Source organism: Saimiri boliviensis, chromosome 14 (genome assembly GCF_048565385.1).
Source record: "Saimiri boliviensis isolate mSaiBol1 chromosome 14, mSaiBol1.pri, whole genome shotgun sequence".
Taxonomy (NCBI): domain Eukaryota; kingdom Metazoa; phylum Chordata; class Mammalia; order Primates; family Cebidae; genus Saimiri; species Saimiri boliviensis.
Window position 1 is genome coordinate 49,583,242 of NC_133462.1, and position 16,218 is coordinate 49,599,459.

The 16,218-nt window shown below is 41.4% G+C and overlaps 1 protein-coding gene across 1 annotated transcript; it reads left to right on the plus strand.

Annotated features, from left to right (window-relative positions):
* Positions 1 to 1,571: 1,571 nt before the first annotated feature.
* On the plus strand, positions 1,572 to 13,938 carry LOC120362719 (alpha-1,3-mannosyl-glycoprotein 4-beta-N-acetylglucosaminyltransferase C-like). The gene is made up of 3 exons (XM_039465889.1): positions 1,572 to 1,679; positions 2,585 to 2,741; positions 12,803 to 13,938. The coding sequence occupies exons 1-3, from the start codon at positions 1,572 to 1,574 to the stop codon at positions 13,936 to 13,938; spliced, it is 1,401 nt and encodes a 466-aa protein (XP_039321823.1).
* Positions 13,939 to 16,218: the final 2,280 nt, after the last annotated feature.

Below are 16,218 nucleotides of genomic sequence, written 5' to 3' on the forward strand. Positions count from 1 at the left end.
AACAAGGAGAAACCCCATCTCTACTAAAAATACAAAAAGTTAGCCGGGTGTGGTAGCGCATGCCTGTAATCCCAGTTACTCAGGAGGCTGAGGCAGGAGAATTGCTTGAACCTGGGAAATGGAAGTTGCAGTGAGCCAAGATCGCGCCATTGCACTCCAGCCTGGGCAACAAGAGCGAAACTCCGTCTCAAAAAAAAGAAAGGGAGATTGTCCTTGGGACCTCTGACTTCACGCTGTTCATAACCTACCTTAGGTCCTTAACAAGTGATTAGAAGTGCCATGTCTGTGTTTTGTTCCATGAGTCATCCAGAAGAACAAAAGAAACTGACATGAAAAGAGTCAGGAAAGATGAATGCCTAACCAAAAAGGGTCCAGACTTCAGGTAATGTAGAGAACTGCCCTGGAAAAATCTGAGTTTGTTTCCAAAGCCCCTGACAAGCACACCCCAGAGATATATAGGAAAGACAGTCTCTGGCATCAGGCTGGAAAACCTGTGGGAACATAGTGCTATCACATCTAAATACAAGACGAAATGGTGGCTCAAGGTTCAGGTTTGGAAAGGACACTATAATCTACTGTCTTTTCTTCTTGGAGCTACGGCCTTCAAGATGTGGCTTCTCTGTGTTCTGATCCCATTGAGGAATGTACAAAGAGATGAGGAAGAGGGTACTTAGTGACTGATTAAAGATTTCCACATCACGGAACTGGCTCAGCATGAGCCAAATCAGCATCTGTATAAAACATAAGAGTTAGCAGTAGACAGGGCACTCTGAAAAGGGTAGAGCTTGGAAGGGAGAGAGAATTAAAGGCTTCAAATATCTCCTTCTAGAACATTCCATGATGCTTCATGACAAGAGCAAAATCTAGAAAATGTCTTCCTGGCTCCAGAGAGTCAGTAGGGTGAAGGAGTCGATAGGCTCTTGCAAGATTCTTCTACTACAAATACCCATTAGAGATCACCCCCTCTCAATTCTCAACTCATTCCCTCATCACCCCTCCCTCACCTCCTTGAGGAATGCTGACTGGTTCAAAAGTGTGAATAAGAAATATTCTCTATACTGCACTTGAAAACTCCTATTAAAACAGAATCAAGCTCTCTTCTCTTCACCTTGCCTTTGGTAGGAATCAGGCCAGGGACTTTGGAGGTGGGGCAGTCAAGGTAAGAAAGAGCTCTGGAAATTTAAACATTGGTGTCCAGCAGAAAGAAAATGAAGGAATGGATGGGGAGACTTGCAGGCAAAGGGCAGTGGGCAGCTGTAGCTATGATATTAAGAGCACTTTGCATACATTTCTATATACCTGTGTTTCTCAAATGTAAGAAAGGTATAGTTCTGTTTAGAAGGGGAAAAAAGTCATTTAAGATCCTTAAGAATATATATAAGAACCCCAGGTTTAATAGTACTGGCTTTGGAAACTATACTTATTCAATGATAATATCTTGTAATTTGAATTTTTTTACATTACCACCAGATGAAAACTTTTCTCAGTAGTGTGTAAATTTCAGACATCCGAGAATACATCAAAGGATCACAGATTGGGAAACAGCTCTGCAAGTTCCCAACCCCAGCACCATGAGAGTATTTCTATGGAAACTCATCATTATTGCAACAGCAGTCATGCTCCCAATCTTCTATTTCATTGACGAAAATCCATTTGATACTGCAAGTTTCCTGTCTTTGGTGAGTATCAGAAATTTTAAGTGGGGCAGACTTTCCTGGACTGAATGAAAGAAAGCCTTTATCTGAGCGTATATTTAAATGAAACTGTCACAAATGCTATAGACATTCAAGGAAGAAAAAAGACAAGAAAGTTTGAGGAATCAACATACTTTTCCTTGACGAAGACAATAAGGGAAGAAACAGAATTCAGGGCTGGGAAGAAATAACACTGATTTAACGCTTTGGCAGAGTTGGCCCTTTTCTTATAGCAATTGATGAGGTAGAGATTTTTCTCCTTGTTTGGTAAGTTTCCTATTATACAAAAGTTCCCTTGGTTTTCAAAGTTATACGTTATCTGCCATTTTATGCATTAGAATCCTGACCCTAAGAACTGTTAAGTCATTTCTCCAAGTCAAGAAAAATTTTAAGGAGCAGAGAGAATTCCGCCAGAACCCAGAAAAGGCAAAGAATAGAAGGGAGGGTGGTGAATGAACTTGGAAGGGTGAAATGCCACCATGGGAAGGAATTTAGAGTGAAGCACTGGGGTGATCTTACCCGGCCTCCTGTATCTCTCATGCTTAGTACATGCTATGTCGTTCTTGGGACTAGGTGACCCATATCAGACTGTAATCATAAAGGATCATTGGGGGTAAAGAATGGCAGAGATGGATGTTGTCTCATTCCCTACATAAAACTAAGGAGAGCTAGAGAAATCCCAACTCCCTTCACTCCAGGCTCCATAATCTATATATGTAAGAACCCCTGGGGTAGAATTGTTTCAGAAGATAGGGAAGAAGTTGAATTGAGCCTGAGCAGCCTGCTCCATATCCTGGAGATAGTTTCATTGCGTTATGCAAAGGGAAATGTAACTAGCCATTTTTCCCAAAGGGGAGGAATCAGAGAACTCAAACTTACCCTTTTCTCAGAAGGAAAAGGAGATGGTGGCTTGGCAGAGAGCCCGAATGCAGATCAATCCTGGTAGAACAAACCACATGAAAACCTTCAAAGATATGCAGAGAAACTCAGAACCGCTCAAAACTGTGAACTCCCACATCTTGCTTGGAGCCTCTCCCACAGAAAAAAGTGAGTGTCCACAGCGGGTGTAGATCATCCAGGTTAGGCAAGCGTAGAGAGGGAAGGCTAGTGGAAAGGAAAGGGAACAGATAACTGGGGATGCCGAAACGAGGGATCAGGCCTATGGAATTTAGACTGCAGAAAATGGCAATTCTGACTCCATGAATCTCCCAGTCCCTCTTCTGACGAAACAAGGGAGATAATGGGAAAAAGCACAGGAAAAAACTAGGGGAAGGGGAACTGAGTAAAAGGGAAAGAAGCAGGGAGGGGGCGATGCAGTGTCTTGAGTGGGTAGTCTCCTCGGGTTCTGTGGGGCTCTAAAGACCATCTAATGCCTGTTACACATGCTGTGGTCCATGGACTGATAGCTAGCGTCCATGGACGTGAGCAGCATCTGGCAGCTTGTTAGACCTGTAGAATCCTAGGTCCACCCCAGACCTACAGAATCAGAATTTTCACTTGAATCAGACCCCCGCAAGGGATTGGTATGCACATCAAAGCCTGACAAGTATGCTTTAGTAGATTTGCAGCACAGAGGTGATTCTGGAGAGCACAGCCAGGACTGGGACATGTTTCAGATCAGCAAAATCAGTTTCAATGCTTTTTAGACTCCACGTGATAAAGACCCTGCCCTTTTCATCCTCAGTGTGGGCTACCCTTGTGGTCTTTACAGAACTTCATTTGTAGTATACAAACACATTCTCATTGTAAACTATTTCCATGCCATACATTGTAAGCATACTTATAGCAAATAAAAAGTGATAGTTCCTTCTTCTCCCTCATTCCTCTCCTCTCCCCCAGAGGTCTGATATAAGTACCCTTCTTGAGATCCAGATATCTTTCTGACATTTACATATATGCATGTCTGGGGGATTTTAAAAAGCCGTCTTACATATATTGTTCTGAAACTTGCTTTTTTCATTCATTAATAGTGCATGTTGGTTGGGTGTGGTGGCTCACGCCTGTAATCCTAACACTTTGGGAGCCCAAGGTGGGAGGAATATTTGAGTCCAGGAGTTTGAGGCTATAGTGAGCTATAATGGTGCCACTGCTCTCCAGCCCTGGGCCACACAGGGGAGACTTGTGCAGGTTTGTTATATAGGTTAACTTGTGTCATGGGGGATTGTTGTACAGATTATGTCATCACCTAGGTATTAAGCCTAGTACCCATTAGTTATTTTTCCTGATTTGCTCCCTCCTCCACCTTCCACCCTCCAATAAGCCCCAGTGTGTGGTGTTCTCATCATTTAGCTCCCACTTATAAGTGAGAACATGCGGTATTCGGTTTTCTGTTCCTTCTTGCATTAGTTTGCTAAGGATAATGGCCTCCACCTCCATCCATGTCCCTGCGAAAGACATGATCTCCTGTTTTATAGCTGCATGGTGTTCCATGTGTATATGTACACATTTTCTTTATCTGGTCTTTCATTGATGGGCATTAATGTCTCCATGTCTTTATTATTACAAATAATGCCACAATGAACATTCACATGCATGTGTCTTTGCAATAGAACAATTTATATTCCTTTGGGAATATACCCAGTAATGGGATTGCTGCGTCAAATGGTATTTCTGTCTTGAGGTCTTTGAGGAATCGCCACACTGTCTTCCACAATGGTTGAACTAATTAACACACTCACCAACAGTGTGTAAGTATTCCTTTTTCTCTACAACCTCACCAGAATCTGTTGGCTTTTGACTTCCTAACAATAGCCATTCTGACTGGTGTGAGATGATATCTCATTGTGGTTTTGATTTGCATTTCTATAATGATCAGTGATGCTGAGCTTTTTTTTCATATAACTGCTGGCCTGATGTATGTCTTCTTTTGAAAAGTGTCTCTTCAAGTCCTTTGCCTAATTTTTAATGGGATTGTTTTATTTTTTTTCTCCTTGCAAATTTGTTTTAGTTCCTTATAGATGCTGGATATTAGACCTTTGACGAATACATAGTTTGAAAAAATTCAGGAGGAGACCCTGTCTTGAAAAAAATATATATGTCTTGGCGAGTTTTTCCTTACCTCATTCTTTTTTTAACTGCTGTCATCAACATGGTATGGATGTAGAAAATTTACTTAACCATTCTAATTGATGAGCACTCAGTTGTTTTCCAGTTTTTATATTATAAACAACATCACAATTAACATATTTTTGTTAATTAAAAATACTTCTATGGGAAATATTTCTGTATGTGGAACTAATGAGTCAAAGAGTACATCCACTCTAGGTTTTGATTGATACCTCCAAACTGCATGGAAAAAGCACACTATTAATCACATCCATTTATGGATATCTATTTCCTCACAGTCTTGCCATTGCTGTTGTTGTTTGCCAATCTGAAGGGCAGAAAATACTTCTTTTGATTTGGTGATATTTGTGATAATTTGATATCCCTGATTATTGTGACGGTTGAACTTTTTTTATGTTTAAGGGTCATATTTATTTATTCTGTGAATGGTCTGTTGATATCCTCTGGTCATTTTCTATTGTGTTGATTGGTTTTTGTTGTTGATTTCCAGGAGTTTTTAAATATAAGAGTACTCATTATATATATTTTTTATATATAATTACATGTATCTGTTGTTAAATGTGTTCCTCTTTGCCACTTGTCTTTTGTTCATGATTATTTGTCATATGAATATTTTAAAATCTTTTTTTTTTTTTTTTTTTTTTTTTTTTTTTGAGATGGAGTCTTGCTCTGTTGCTCAGGCTGGAATGCAGTGGCGCGATCTTGCCTCACCGAAACCTCCACCTCCAGGTTTTACCATGTTGGCCAGGCTGGTCTCAAACTCCTGACCTCAGATGATCTGCCCGCCTCAGCCTTCTAAAGTGCTGGGATTACACGTGTGAGCCACCATACCTGGCTGAATATTTTAAAATCTTATATAATCATATGAAGGAAAAATGAAGCAGACAAGGAAAAAAAAGAAAGTTTTCTATAATCAGATTCATTCATGGTTTTCATGGCTTCTGGGTTTTATGGCTTTTTTGGGGGGGAAAAGTCCCTATTACAATATTATTTTTGGAAAACTTTTACTATATGCTCTTCAAATACTCTTATGGTTTTTCTTTTTTAGGTATAAATATTTGACATAGTTTAAATTTATTTTTAATTAGGATCTGAGCTAAATAATTAACTTTATTTACAATTGGATATCCTGTGATCTCAAAACCATTTACTGAATACTCCATCTTTTCCTCCCACTGAGAAGAAATGCCAACTTTGTCATAGAAGCTCCCATATAGGCATGGGTTTATTTCTGAAAATCATTTTGTTCCATTGACTTTTTAAATGTTCCTGTACTAATCCCATATGATTTGATTTTCTTTTTTTTTTTGAGACGGAGTTTCGCTCTTGTTACCCAAGCTGGAGTGCAATGGCGCGATCTCGGCTCACCGCAACCTCTGCCTCCTGGGTTCAGGCAATTCTCCTGCCTCAGCCTCCCGAGTAGCTGGGATTACAGGCATGCGCCACCATGCCCAGCTAATTTTTTGTATTTTTAGTAGAGACGGGGTTTCACCATGTTGACCAGGATGGTCTCGATCTCTTGACCTCGTGATTCACCCGCCTCAGCCTCCCAAAGTGCTGGGATTACAGGCGTGAGCCACCGCGCCCGGCATGATTTGATTTTCTAATGGTTTATTGTATATGTTGTTACGCTAATCCTTCCACCCCCACTTATTTATGTATTATTTCAAATTATTGTCTATTTTCCCCTCCAAATAATTAGCTTATTAAATAACATCATGAAAAAATACTCTTGACTGAGATTGCATTAAATATATAGATAAACTTGGAGTTCATTGATATTTCATAGTACTGAATCATAGCCAAACGTGGTGGCTCACGCCTGTAATCCCAGCACTTTGGGAGGCTGAGGCAGGAGGAATCACTTGAGGTTAGGACTTCAAGACCAGCTTATCTAACATTGTGAAACCCTGTCTCTATTAAAAATTTAAAAATTAGCTGGGAGTGGTGGTGGGCACCTGTAATTTCTGCTACTCAGAAGGCCAAGGCAAGAGAATCACTTGAACTCAGGAGGCAGAGGTTGCAGTGAGTCAAGATCGTGCCACTGCACTCCAGCCTGGGCGTCAGAGTAAGACCCTGTCTCAAAATAATAACAATAATAATAATAATGAATCAGACCATTCAAAAATGTGTTATGTATCTACATGTCTTCCAGTCTTCTTGTATGGGCTTTATTAAAGCTCTGTCATTGGTCATAGGTATATTCCTCTGTATATTGCAGTTCTTCACACTATGTGGCTTCCTTTTCCACTATGATAACTGGTTATTTTAAGTCTGAAAAAACACTGATGCTATTTTTGTGTTGATCTCACATCTCTCATCTTAATAAACTCTCTTGGTTTTTTTTGTTTTGTTTTGTTTTGTTTTTTGTTTTTTGTTTTTTCTTAATTGAGACGGAGTCTCACTCTGTCATCCAGGCTGGTGGTACAATCTCAGCTCACTACAACCTCCACCACCCAGGATCAAGTGATTTTCCTACCAGCCTCCAGATTACCTGGGACTACAGGCACCTGCCACCACGCCTGGCTATTTTTTTTTTGTGTGTATTTTTAGTAGAGACAGGGTTTCGCCATGTTGGCCAGGCTGGCCTTGAGCTCCTGACCTCAGGTGATCCACCTGCCTCGGCCTCCCAAGGTGCTTAGATTTACAGGTGTGAGCCACCATGCCCAACCTCTCTTTTTGGTTCTAATCATTCATCAGATTCTCTTGAGTTAGCTATGCAGATCATCATATCATTTGCAAATAGTGACAGCTTTGTCTCTTTTCGACATTTCTCTCTCATTTCTTACATTATTTCATCGACCATTTTAAATAGAAGCAAGCATCTTTGTCTTATTCCTCACTTCAGTAGAAATTCTTCTATAATAATCCATCATTTATGATGTTTTCTTAATTTCTAACTTATATGTGTTTAAGGTTTACAGTATATCAAAAGCACTTTTATCTTAATCTCTTCAGAGAGGATACAGTAGGTGGACTGCAGTATCAAACAATGGAAATCTCACTCAACTTTTTGGAGAGTTAAAGTACAGAGAGTTTAGCCTAAAGCAGGTGTATTAGTCAGGATTCAACCAAAGAAACAGAACCGGTAGGAGATATGTTAAGAGATTTGTTGCCAGGCGCAGTGGCTCATGCCTGTAATCCCAGCACTTTGGGAGGCCGAGGCGGGTGGATCACGAGGTCAAGAGATTGAGACCATCCTGGTCAACATGGTGAAACCCCGTCTCTACTAAAAATACAAAAAATTAGCTGGGCATGGTGGCACGTGCCTGTAATCCCAGCTACTCAGGAGGCTGAGGCAGGAGAATTGCCTGAACCCAGGAGGCAGAGGTTGCAGTGAGCCGAGATCGCGCCATTGCACTCCAGCCTGGGTAACAAGATCGAAACTCCATCTCAAAAAAAAAAAAAAAAAGAGAGAGATTTGTTGCACTAAATTGACGATGGTGGGAGCTGACAGGCAAGTCCAAAATCTATAGGTAGGCCATCAGGACAGGGAGGCTGGAAGGCCAGCATGAGAAAAGAAGCTGCTATCCGCGGGTAGAAGTTCTTCTTCTTCAGAGAAGCCTCTTGGGTTGTGCACTTTCACCAGATTGAATCAGGCCCATCAGTCAATCTCCCTTGTTTTCCCCTCCCCCAGAGGTAATACTGTCCTGGCTTTGATGTTTATACTTCCCTTATATTTCTCAATAAACTTACTATTAATAGATATGTAATTACTGCAAACTAATATCGTTATTGCCTGTTTTTTGTGTTTTGTTTGTCTGTTTGTCTTTGTTTTGTTTTGTTTTGAGATCGAGTTTTGCTCTGTCCCCCAGGCTGGAGTTCGATGGAGTTATCTTGGCTCACTGCAACCTCTGCCTCCTGGGTTCAGGTGATTCTCCTGCCTCAGCCTCCCAAATAGCTGGGATTACAGGCACTTGCCACTATGCCCAGCTAATTTTTGTGTTTTTTTGGTAGAGACAGGGTTTCACTACGTTGACCAGGCTGATCTTTAACTCCTGACCTCAGGTAATCCACCTGCCTCAGCCTCCCACAGTGCTGAGATTACAGACGTGAACCACCGTGCCCGGCCTAATTGCCTGTTCTTAAACTTCATAAAAATGGTATAAAACTGTGTGTGCTTTTTCCAGAACTTGCTTTTTTCACTTAATATTATGTTTGTGAGATTCCTTTTACTTCCTATTCATTCTTTTTCACTTAATGTTACATTTGTATTATACAACGTGTGAAACATTGGACTATGTGTTGAATGAACCATTGCAATGTTTTGATTCATTCTTCTGTTGATAGACACTCAGGTTACTGCCAGTTTTTGCAATTACCAACAATATTCCTCTGAATATTCTTATACACAAACCGTTATGAACACACATGAGCAATTATTTAGAGGGTATATTCCTAGGAGTAAAATTGCTACATGCCTTCCACTTTATTAGATTTTGCCAAACTGATCCATAAAATGGCCTACCAAAATAAAAACAAAAAAGCACACCCACCATAGTTATTACTGGTTCACTCTCTAACAGGAATTATGTTTAAAAGAAATCAACATGCTAAAGATTCCTTTAAATGACATATCAGTTGATTCACACCATCGAGATAGAAAGTCCTGTTGTCCTACATCTTTGCCATCTGTTAGTATTGTCAGGTTTTCTTTTCTTTTTTTTTTTTAGCTGAGATGGCAGGGGTCTCTCTATGGTTCCAGACTCGTGGGATAAAGCCATCCTCCTGCCTCAGGCTCCCAAAGTGCTGGGAATACAGGGATGAGCCACCACGCCTGAACCACATTTTTTTTTCTTTTTCTTTTTTCTTTTTTTTTTTTTTTTTTGAGACAGAGTTTCACTCTTGTTGCCAAAGCTGGAGAGCAATGGCGTGATCTCGGCTCACCACAACCTCAGCCTGCCAAGTTCAAGCAATTCTCCTGCGTCAGCCTCCCAAGTAGCTGGGATTACAGGCATGCACCACTATGCCCTGCTAATTTTGTACCTTTTAGCAGAGACAGGGTTTCTCCATGTTGGTAAGGCTGGTCTCAAACTCCTGACCTCAGGTGATCTGCCCACCTCAGCCTCCCAAAGTGCTGGGATTGCAGGCAGGAGCCACCAGGCCCCGCCTACCAGATTTTTCAACTGTTGTAATTCTTTGGTTTTAATTTACTCTTCCCTGACTACCAGTATGGTTGAGCAACTGCCTATTGATCATCCATGTTTTCATATATCTGTTGATCATTTATAGTTTTTTGTCTTTTGTGGCATGCCAATTCATAAATTTTGTCTATTTTTTTTTTTCTTTTTTTTTTAAAGACGGGGTTTCACTATGTTGGTCAGGCTGGTCTTGAATTCCTGACCTCAGGTGATCCGCCCGCCTTGGCCTCCAAAGTGCTTGGATTACAGGCCTGAGCCACTACACCCAGCCAGATTTTGTCTATTTTTTAAATAATTTTTTGTACTTAGAATATTTTTTAAAATCTTTTCTCTAGTTGTGACATATTTTCATTCTCAATATTATTTATATTTTCATCCTTTTAAACTATAGGTTTAGGCCAGGCCTGATGGCTCAGCACGTTGGGAGGCTGAGGCAGGTGGATCACCTGAGGTCAGGAATTCAAGACCAGCCTGGCCAACATGGTGAAACCCTGTCTCTACTAAAAATACAAAAATTAGCTGGGCATGGTGGTGGATGCTTGTAATCCCAGCTACTTGGGAGGCTGAGACAGGAGAATTGCTTAAACCTGGGAGGCAGAGGTTGCAGTGAGCTGAGATCGTGCCATTGCACTCCACAGTGAGCTGAGATCGTGCCATTGCACTCCAGCCTGGATGACAAGAGCAAAACTCTGTCTCAAAAAAAAAAAAAAAAAAAAAAAAACCACTACAGGTTCATTAACCTTTTCTAACAAACAGCTCTTGGTGATCTGTCACAGTTTTTAATCTATGTAGTTAATTACATTCTGCTTTTATCTTCTTAATTCCACATTCTGCTTCCACTGGTTTGATTTTTGCCTGGTTTCTTTGTTTCTCATTTCATTTATTTTCTATGTTGCTTTCTAGAAAAATACGTTGAAAGCTACTACTGCTCCTCTAAGTCCCACTCCCACTTTAACCATGTCCCACAGGTTTCTATCTACCATGTTCTTATTTCCATTTATTTCTAAGTACCTGGTAATTTTCATTTAGATTTCCTTTTTAACCCAAGAGATATTTAAAACAGTGATTTTTCATTTCCAAAGGGATACTTTTAGACTTTCATGATTAGTTTTAGCTTTATTGCATTATAACCAAAGAATATGAGCTATAAAATTACAATCCTCAGGACAATTAAAATTAAAATTGTCTTCATGGTCTAATATATGGCCAATATTTTCTATGGATATCTGAAAGGAGTGTGTATCTTCTGACGAGCACTACACACATACACAAACACATTCACACATGTACACATAATGAATTTTGTTAATTGTATTATTAGAAACTGTTTCTTGGTTTTTTTGTTTGTTTGTTTGTTTGTTTTAGAGACAGAGTTTCGCTCTTATTACCCAGGCTGGAGTGCAATGGTGCGATCTCGGCTCACCGCAACCTCCGCCTCCTGGGTTCAGGCAATTCTCCTGCCTCAGCCTCCTGAGTAGCTGGGATTACAGGCACGTGCCACCATGCCCAGCTAATTTTTTGTATTTTTAGTAGAGGCGGAGTTTCACCATGTTGACCAGGATGGTCTCAATCTCTTGACCTCGTGATCCACCCGCCTCGGCCTCCCAAAGTGCTGGGATTACAGGCTTGAGCCACCACCGCACCTGTCTGTTTCTTGATTTTTATTTACATAATCTGTTGATTTCTAGAGAGGCTAAATGTTTCCCAGTGTAATTATGTATATATTTATTTTTGCTTGTATTTCTAAAGCTTTATTTCATACATAGCTTTGAAATAGGTGAGTTCTATTTGTCAACATTTGCACAATATATCTTTTTCAGTACTATATTTTCGACGTTTTTGTGTAGAGTATATATGTGTGTGCGTGTGTGTGGTGTGTTTTATAAAATGTCTAGAGTGGATTTTATTTAACATTGATGTTAAATGAAGTATTTTTCCAGGTACCTCTCTTTCCTGTTAACTTTGAGTCCAATTCAGAAATGCATGTAGGTTAGATAGGGAATTAAATGAAACATCCCCTGCTTTTTCTTCACATGAAGCTGGGTTGAAAAATGTACCTTGGATCCAAGAACATAATCAGCTTTCAAGTACATCACACCACCTCTTGTTCCAATGTCCTCAGGTCTCAGATTTGAAGAAACAAAATAGAAGCCTAAGAAACTGGGTCTGTACAACAAGCACTTAACCATTCAGATGGCGAAATCTCGGCTCACCGCAACCTCTGCCTCCTGGGTTCAGGCAATTCTCCTGCCTCAGCCTCCTGAGTAGCTGGGATTACAGGCAAGTGCTACCACATCCAGCTAACTTTTTGTATTTTTAGTAGAGACGGGGTTTCACCATGTTGACCAGGATGGTCTCGATCTCTTGACCTTGTGATCGACCCGACTTGGCCTCCCAAAGTGCTGGGATTACAGGCGTGAGCCACTGCACCCGACCCAGAATTTTTGTAGAAACAGGTTTTGCCATGTTGCCCAGGCTGGTCTTGCGTGCCTGGACTCAAGTGCCTGGACTCCTCTGCCTCTGCCTTCCGAAGTACTGAGAGTCACACCTGAAGTTGAGATTACAGGCGTGAGCCACCGCACCCAAGCTTAGTGGAATTTGGGGTAGGAGGAATTTGGGGTGGAGCATAGCTGCAAATATTTAGTTTGTCATCTTTATCCGTTTCCCCCACAATAGTTTTCAACAGTGGTGATTTTAAAAAGAACTCTCAACTTGTGACCAGATATTAATTCCTAATATGGTCTGTAGTCAGTCCTGGGAAAGAGAAAATGTAAAATAACTGTAGGAATATTATGAAATTGGCATATGGAAAGACCTAAGAGAATATCATAGTCTTACCCATAGCAAGTACTTTCTTAATTTCTCGAAGTTGACAAAAGTCCTTTTTCTCCCCAATCCTAGAACTGCTGACCATAGGGATTTCTTCAGCGCAGCGTCCCCAAGGAAGCTACCTCTTGGACACCTTGCGATCTCTCTTCTTTGCTTCCTCCCTGTCTGAGCGAAAATACTTCACTGTTCTGGTACACCTGGCAGATCATGATCCCAACTGGCTTGATCAAATGATCTCCAATATCTCAACCCTCTTTCAACCATATATCCAGGCCAGACAGCTAATAGTAATCAACACTCCTCTTAAAAGCTATCTTCCCTTGAAGAACCTTAAGAAAAACTTTAATGGCACTCTCGCCTATGTATCCTTTCGCTCCAAGCAGAATATGGATTATGCCTTCCTGATGAACTTTGCTACCAACCAATCTGACTATTTCCTGATGATCGAAGATGACGTGAAATGTGCCCCGGGATTTGTCTCCCAGATTGCTACTATACTGTCTGCCTGGGAAAGGAAAGCCTGGGTGACACTGGAGTTCTCTAGGCTGGGCTTCATTGGAAAACTCTTTCATGCTAGGGATCTCCCCCGCTTTGTTCGTTTTCTTCTCCTCTTCTACCAAGAAATGCCCTGTGACCACCTTCTCTCCCATTTCCGTGACCTTCTCATGCAGAAAAAACCAATCCAATTCTTTCCCTCCCTCTTCCAGCACATGGGCAATTACTCCTTCTCTGAAGGCCGGGTGAACAGCCTCACAGACAAGGAGTTTGAGGGAAATGACATTGGCCCTCCTGGCAACCCTGCTGCCACCATTCACACGAATCTGAATGTTACCAATGCCTCTGTTCTCATGAATGCCTATAGTCTGGATAAGAATTTCTTTTATATCAAAAAGGCTAAGCCTGGCAGCCACTTGACTGTGGTTTTGAACATACCTGCTGTAGTATTCCGAGTTCAGGTGCTGACTGGCTCTGAATTGAAAGGGGAGAATCAGCTGAAAGAGGGACAGGTAGAACTGGGCTATGACTCTACCAATCGGATTAATGACTGTGATGACTATGTTCTGCTGGGGCTACTGGTGAATGGCATCCTGGATAAGCAGGTGTTATCTGAAGAGTCTGGGAAGAAGGTGAAATGTGTGCGATTGCTTGTAACAGCCGCTCTGCCCTCTGGATTAATAGTCAGGCACATCAACCTCTGGATTAAGTAATGTTTAAGTAACATATGGAGACTCCAGTAGAACTTCTGGGAGTATTCAGGTTGGAGGTAGAGTCTATAGAAGTAAAAAAACATTAAAATCTGGAAATTGGTCAGGTATATCTCTTTACTGGGTCTTTTCAGGGTTCTAAGTATAGAAGACACAGCATGTTGAAGGGCCAAGAGAGGGTAATATCCTTTTGGTCACCTTCATGGGTGGTTCTGGTCCTAGAGTCATGAGTGGATAGAAGGGGTTTCTTAAGACGTTCTGTTTTTTCTTTTCCTTTCTTTTCTTTCTCTCTCTCTCTCTCTTTTTTTTTTTGATTCAAAATCTCACTCTGTCACCCAGGCTGGAGTGTAATAGCATGATCATAGCTCACTGCAGCCTCTAACTTTGGACCCAAGCAATCCCCCACCTCTGCCTCCCAAGTAGCTGAGACCACAGATGCATGCCACCTGGTCCAGCTAATTTTTTATTTTTTTGTAGACATGGGGTCTCGCTATATTGCCCAAACTGTCCTCAAACTCCTTGGCTCAAGTAATCCTCCTGCTTCAGCCTCTCAAAGTGCTGGGATTACAGGCATGAGCCACTGTGCCCAGCTCCTTCTCCAATGATCTATCTAAAAGGGTCTACCATCCAAATTTCTTTCCTCGGATCAATAACGCCAGGCCTTTATAAAGAACAGGAACATGTGAGTAAGACTAACTGATCTGACGTCACAAGACTCTAACAGTGCATGAGAAAAGACAAAAGTTTTTCCACCAGCCAGGAAATGGATTCGTTAAAGACAGCTTCCTGTGTGACAGGGAAAAGTCGATGGGCTAAGAACATGACTCCTTCCTCTGTGATCTCATTTTTCCATTATAAGGTATTCATTCATTTCATAAACATGTATTGAGTACCTTTTATGTGTAGGTGCAATTCCCTTCTACATAATCAGCCAAAATGCCAGAGAATTCCTTTTTAAATACCATTAAAATTACCAAAAATCATTTGCTGTGGCTTCTGCTAGCTCCTATAATCATGTCTACAGGATCATAGGTAACCTGGGTGTTTCTGATAGGAAATACTTTGGATGTTTTACTAACATCTTTATCTCAATCTGACTATGAAACCGTTATTTCCAGAAAAATCTCATCCCTGAGCTCAACTCTTGTACTGTGTCTGCAGAGGTGTCTTCACTACCTTGAAAACTATAATTCATGAAGGCAGGGAGAAAAGGAAAGGAAAGGAACACTTTAAGAGGAATACTTGGAGCTGGGTGTGGTGGCTGCTGCCTATAATCCTAGCACTTTTGGAAGTCAAGGGAGGAGGATCTCTTGAGGCCAGGAGTTCGAGATCAGTTTGGGGAAAAAAGCGAGACCTCGTTTCTACCAAAAAAAAGAAAGAAAGAAAAAAACCAGGTGTAGTGTGCACACCTGTAGTCCCTGCTAATAGGTAGGCTGAGGCAGAAGGATTGCTTGAGCCTGGGAGGTCAAGGAGCTCCCAGTGAGTTATGATTGTATCACCGCATCTCAATCTGGGTGACAGAACAAGATCCTGTCTCGAAAAATTAAATAAAATAAAAAGAGGAAACTTAGGAAGAACTCAAATAAAAAGCCAGACAGTGTCCTAACAAGTTATAATCAAAGTGGTCAGAAAGAGCTAGAAAATTTGGAACCAGGATAATGGCATGAGAACAAGAATAGGAGGTTGAGGTTTGAGGGCATCAGATGCAGGGGAATGGGGCAAACGTGTACGGCAGCCATGAGAGTGTAGGGATCAAGTCTCCACAGTGGCCAGCATGACTGGCCCCATGCTCCCCTTTTGACCTACCACAGGGTGGTGCCAAGGCTTCACCTCCCATGGGTTGTGACCAACCACAGCAGAATGGCACTAAGCCAGCCCCTTTTGGCAAGATGAAAGACATCTCTGAGAGGTGATTTTAGCCTGAAGACTCCCCGTAAGCCTATTCCAAACTTTCTTGGACCACACGGCAGTCCTGGCCTTTTCCTAGCCAATCCTCCTTTCTCGGTCACCTTCCACAGTTGTCATACCTTCACTACAGCCTGAATTATCTCCCCGCCTTTTCCTTCTCCCTTCACTAATACATCTCTTTGATGTCTAACCCCAGTTTTTGTGTCAGCTCCTTGGAAAGTGTGAACTAACACAAATTTACCAAAATTTGCGTTAGTTCTGTGATCTAAGAAAACAGATGGCAAGATGAGGGCTTGAGACTGGCTTATCACGACTTTCAGAGAGTGGTAGTAATAAAGGTTAAAATAGGCTAGTAGAGCATGGCATCGCTGTGAA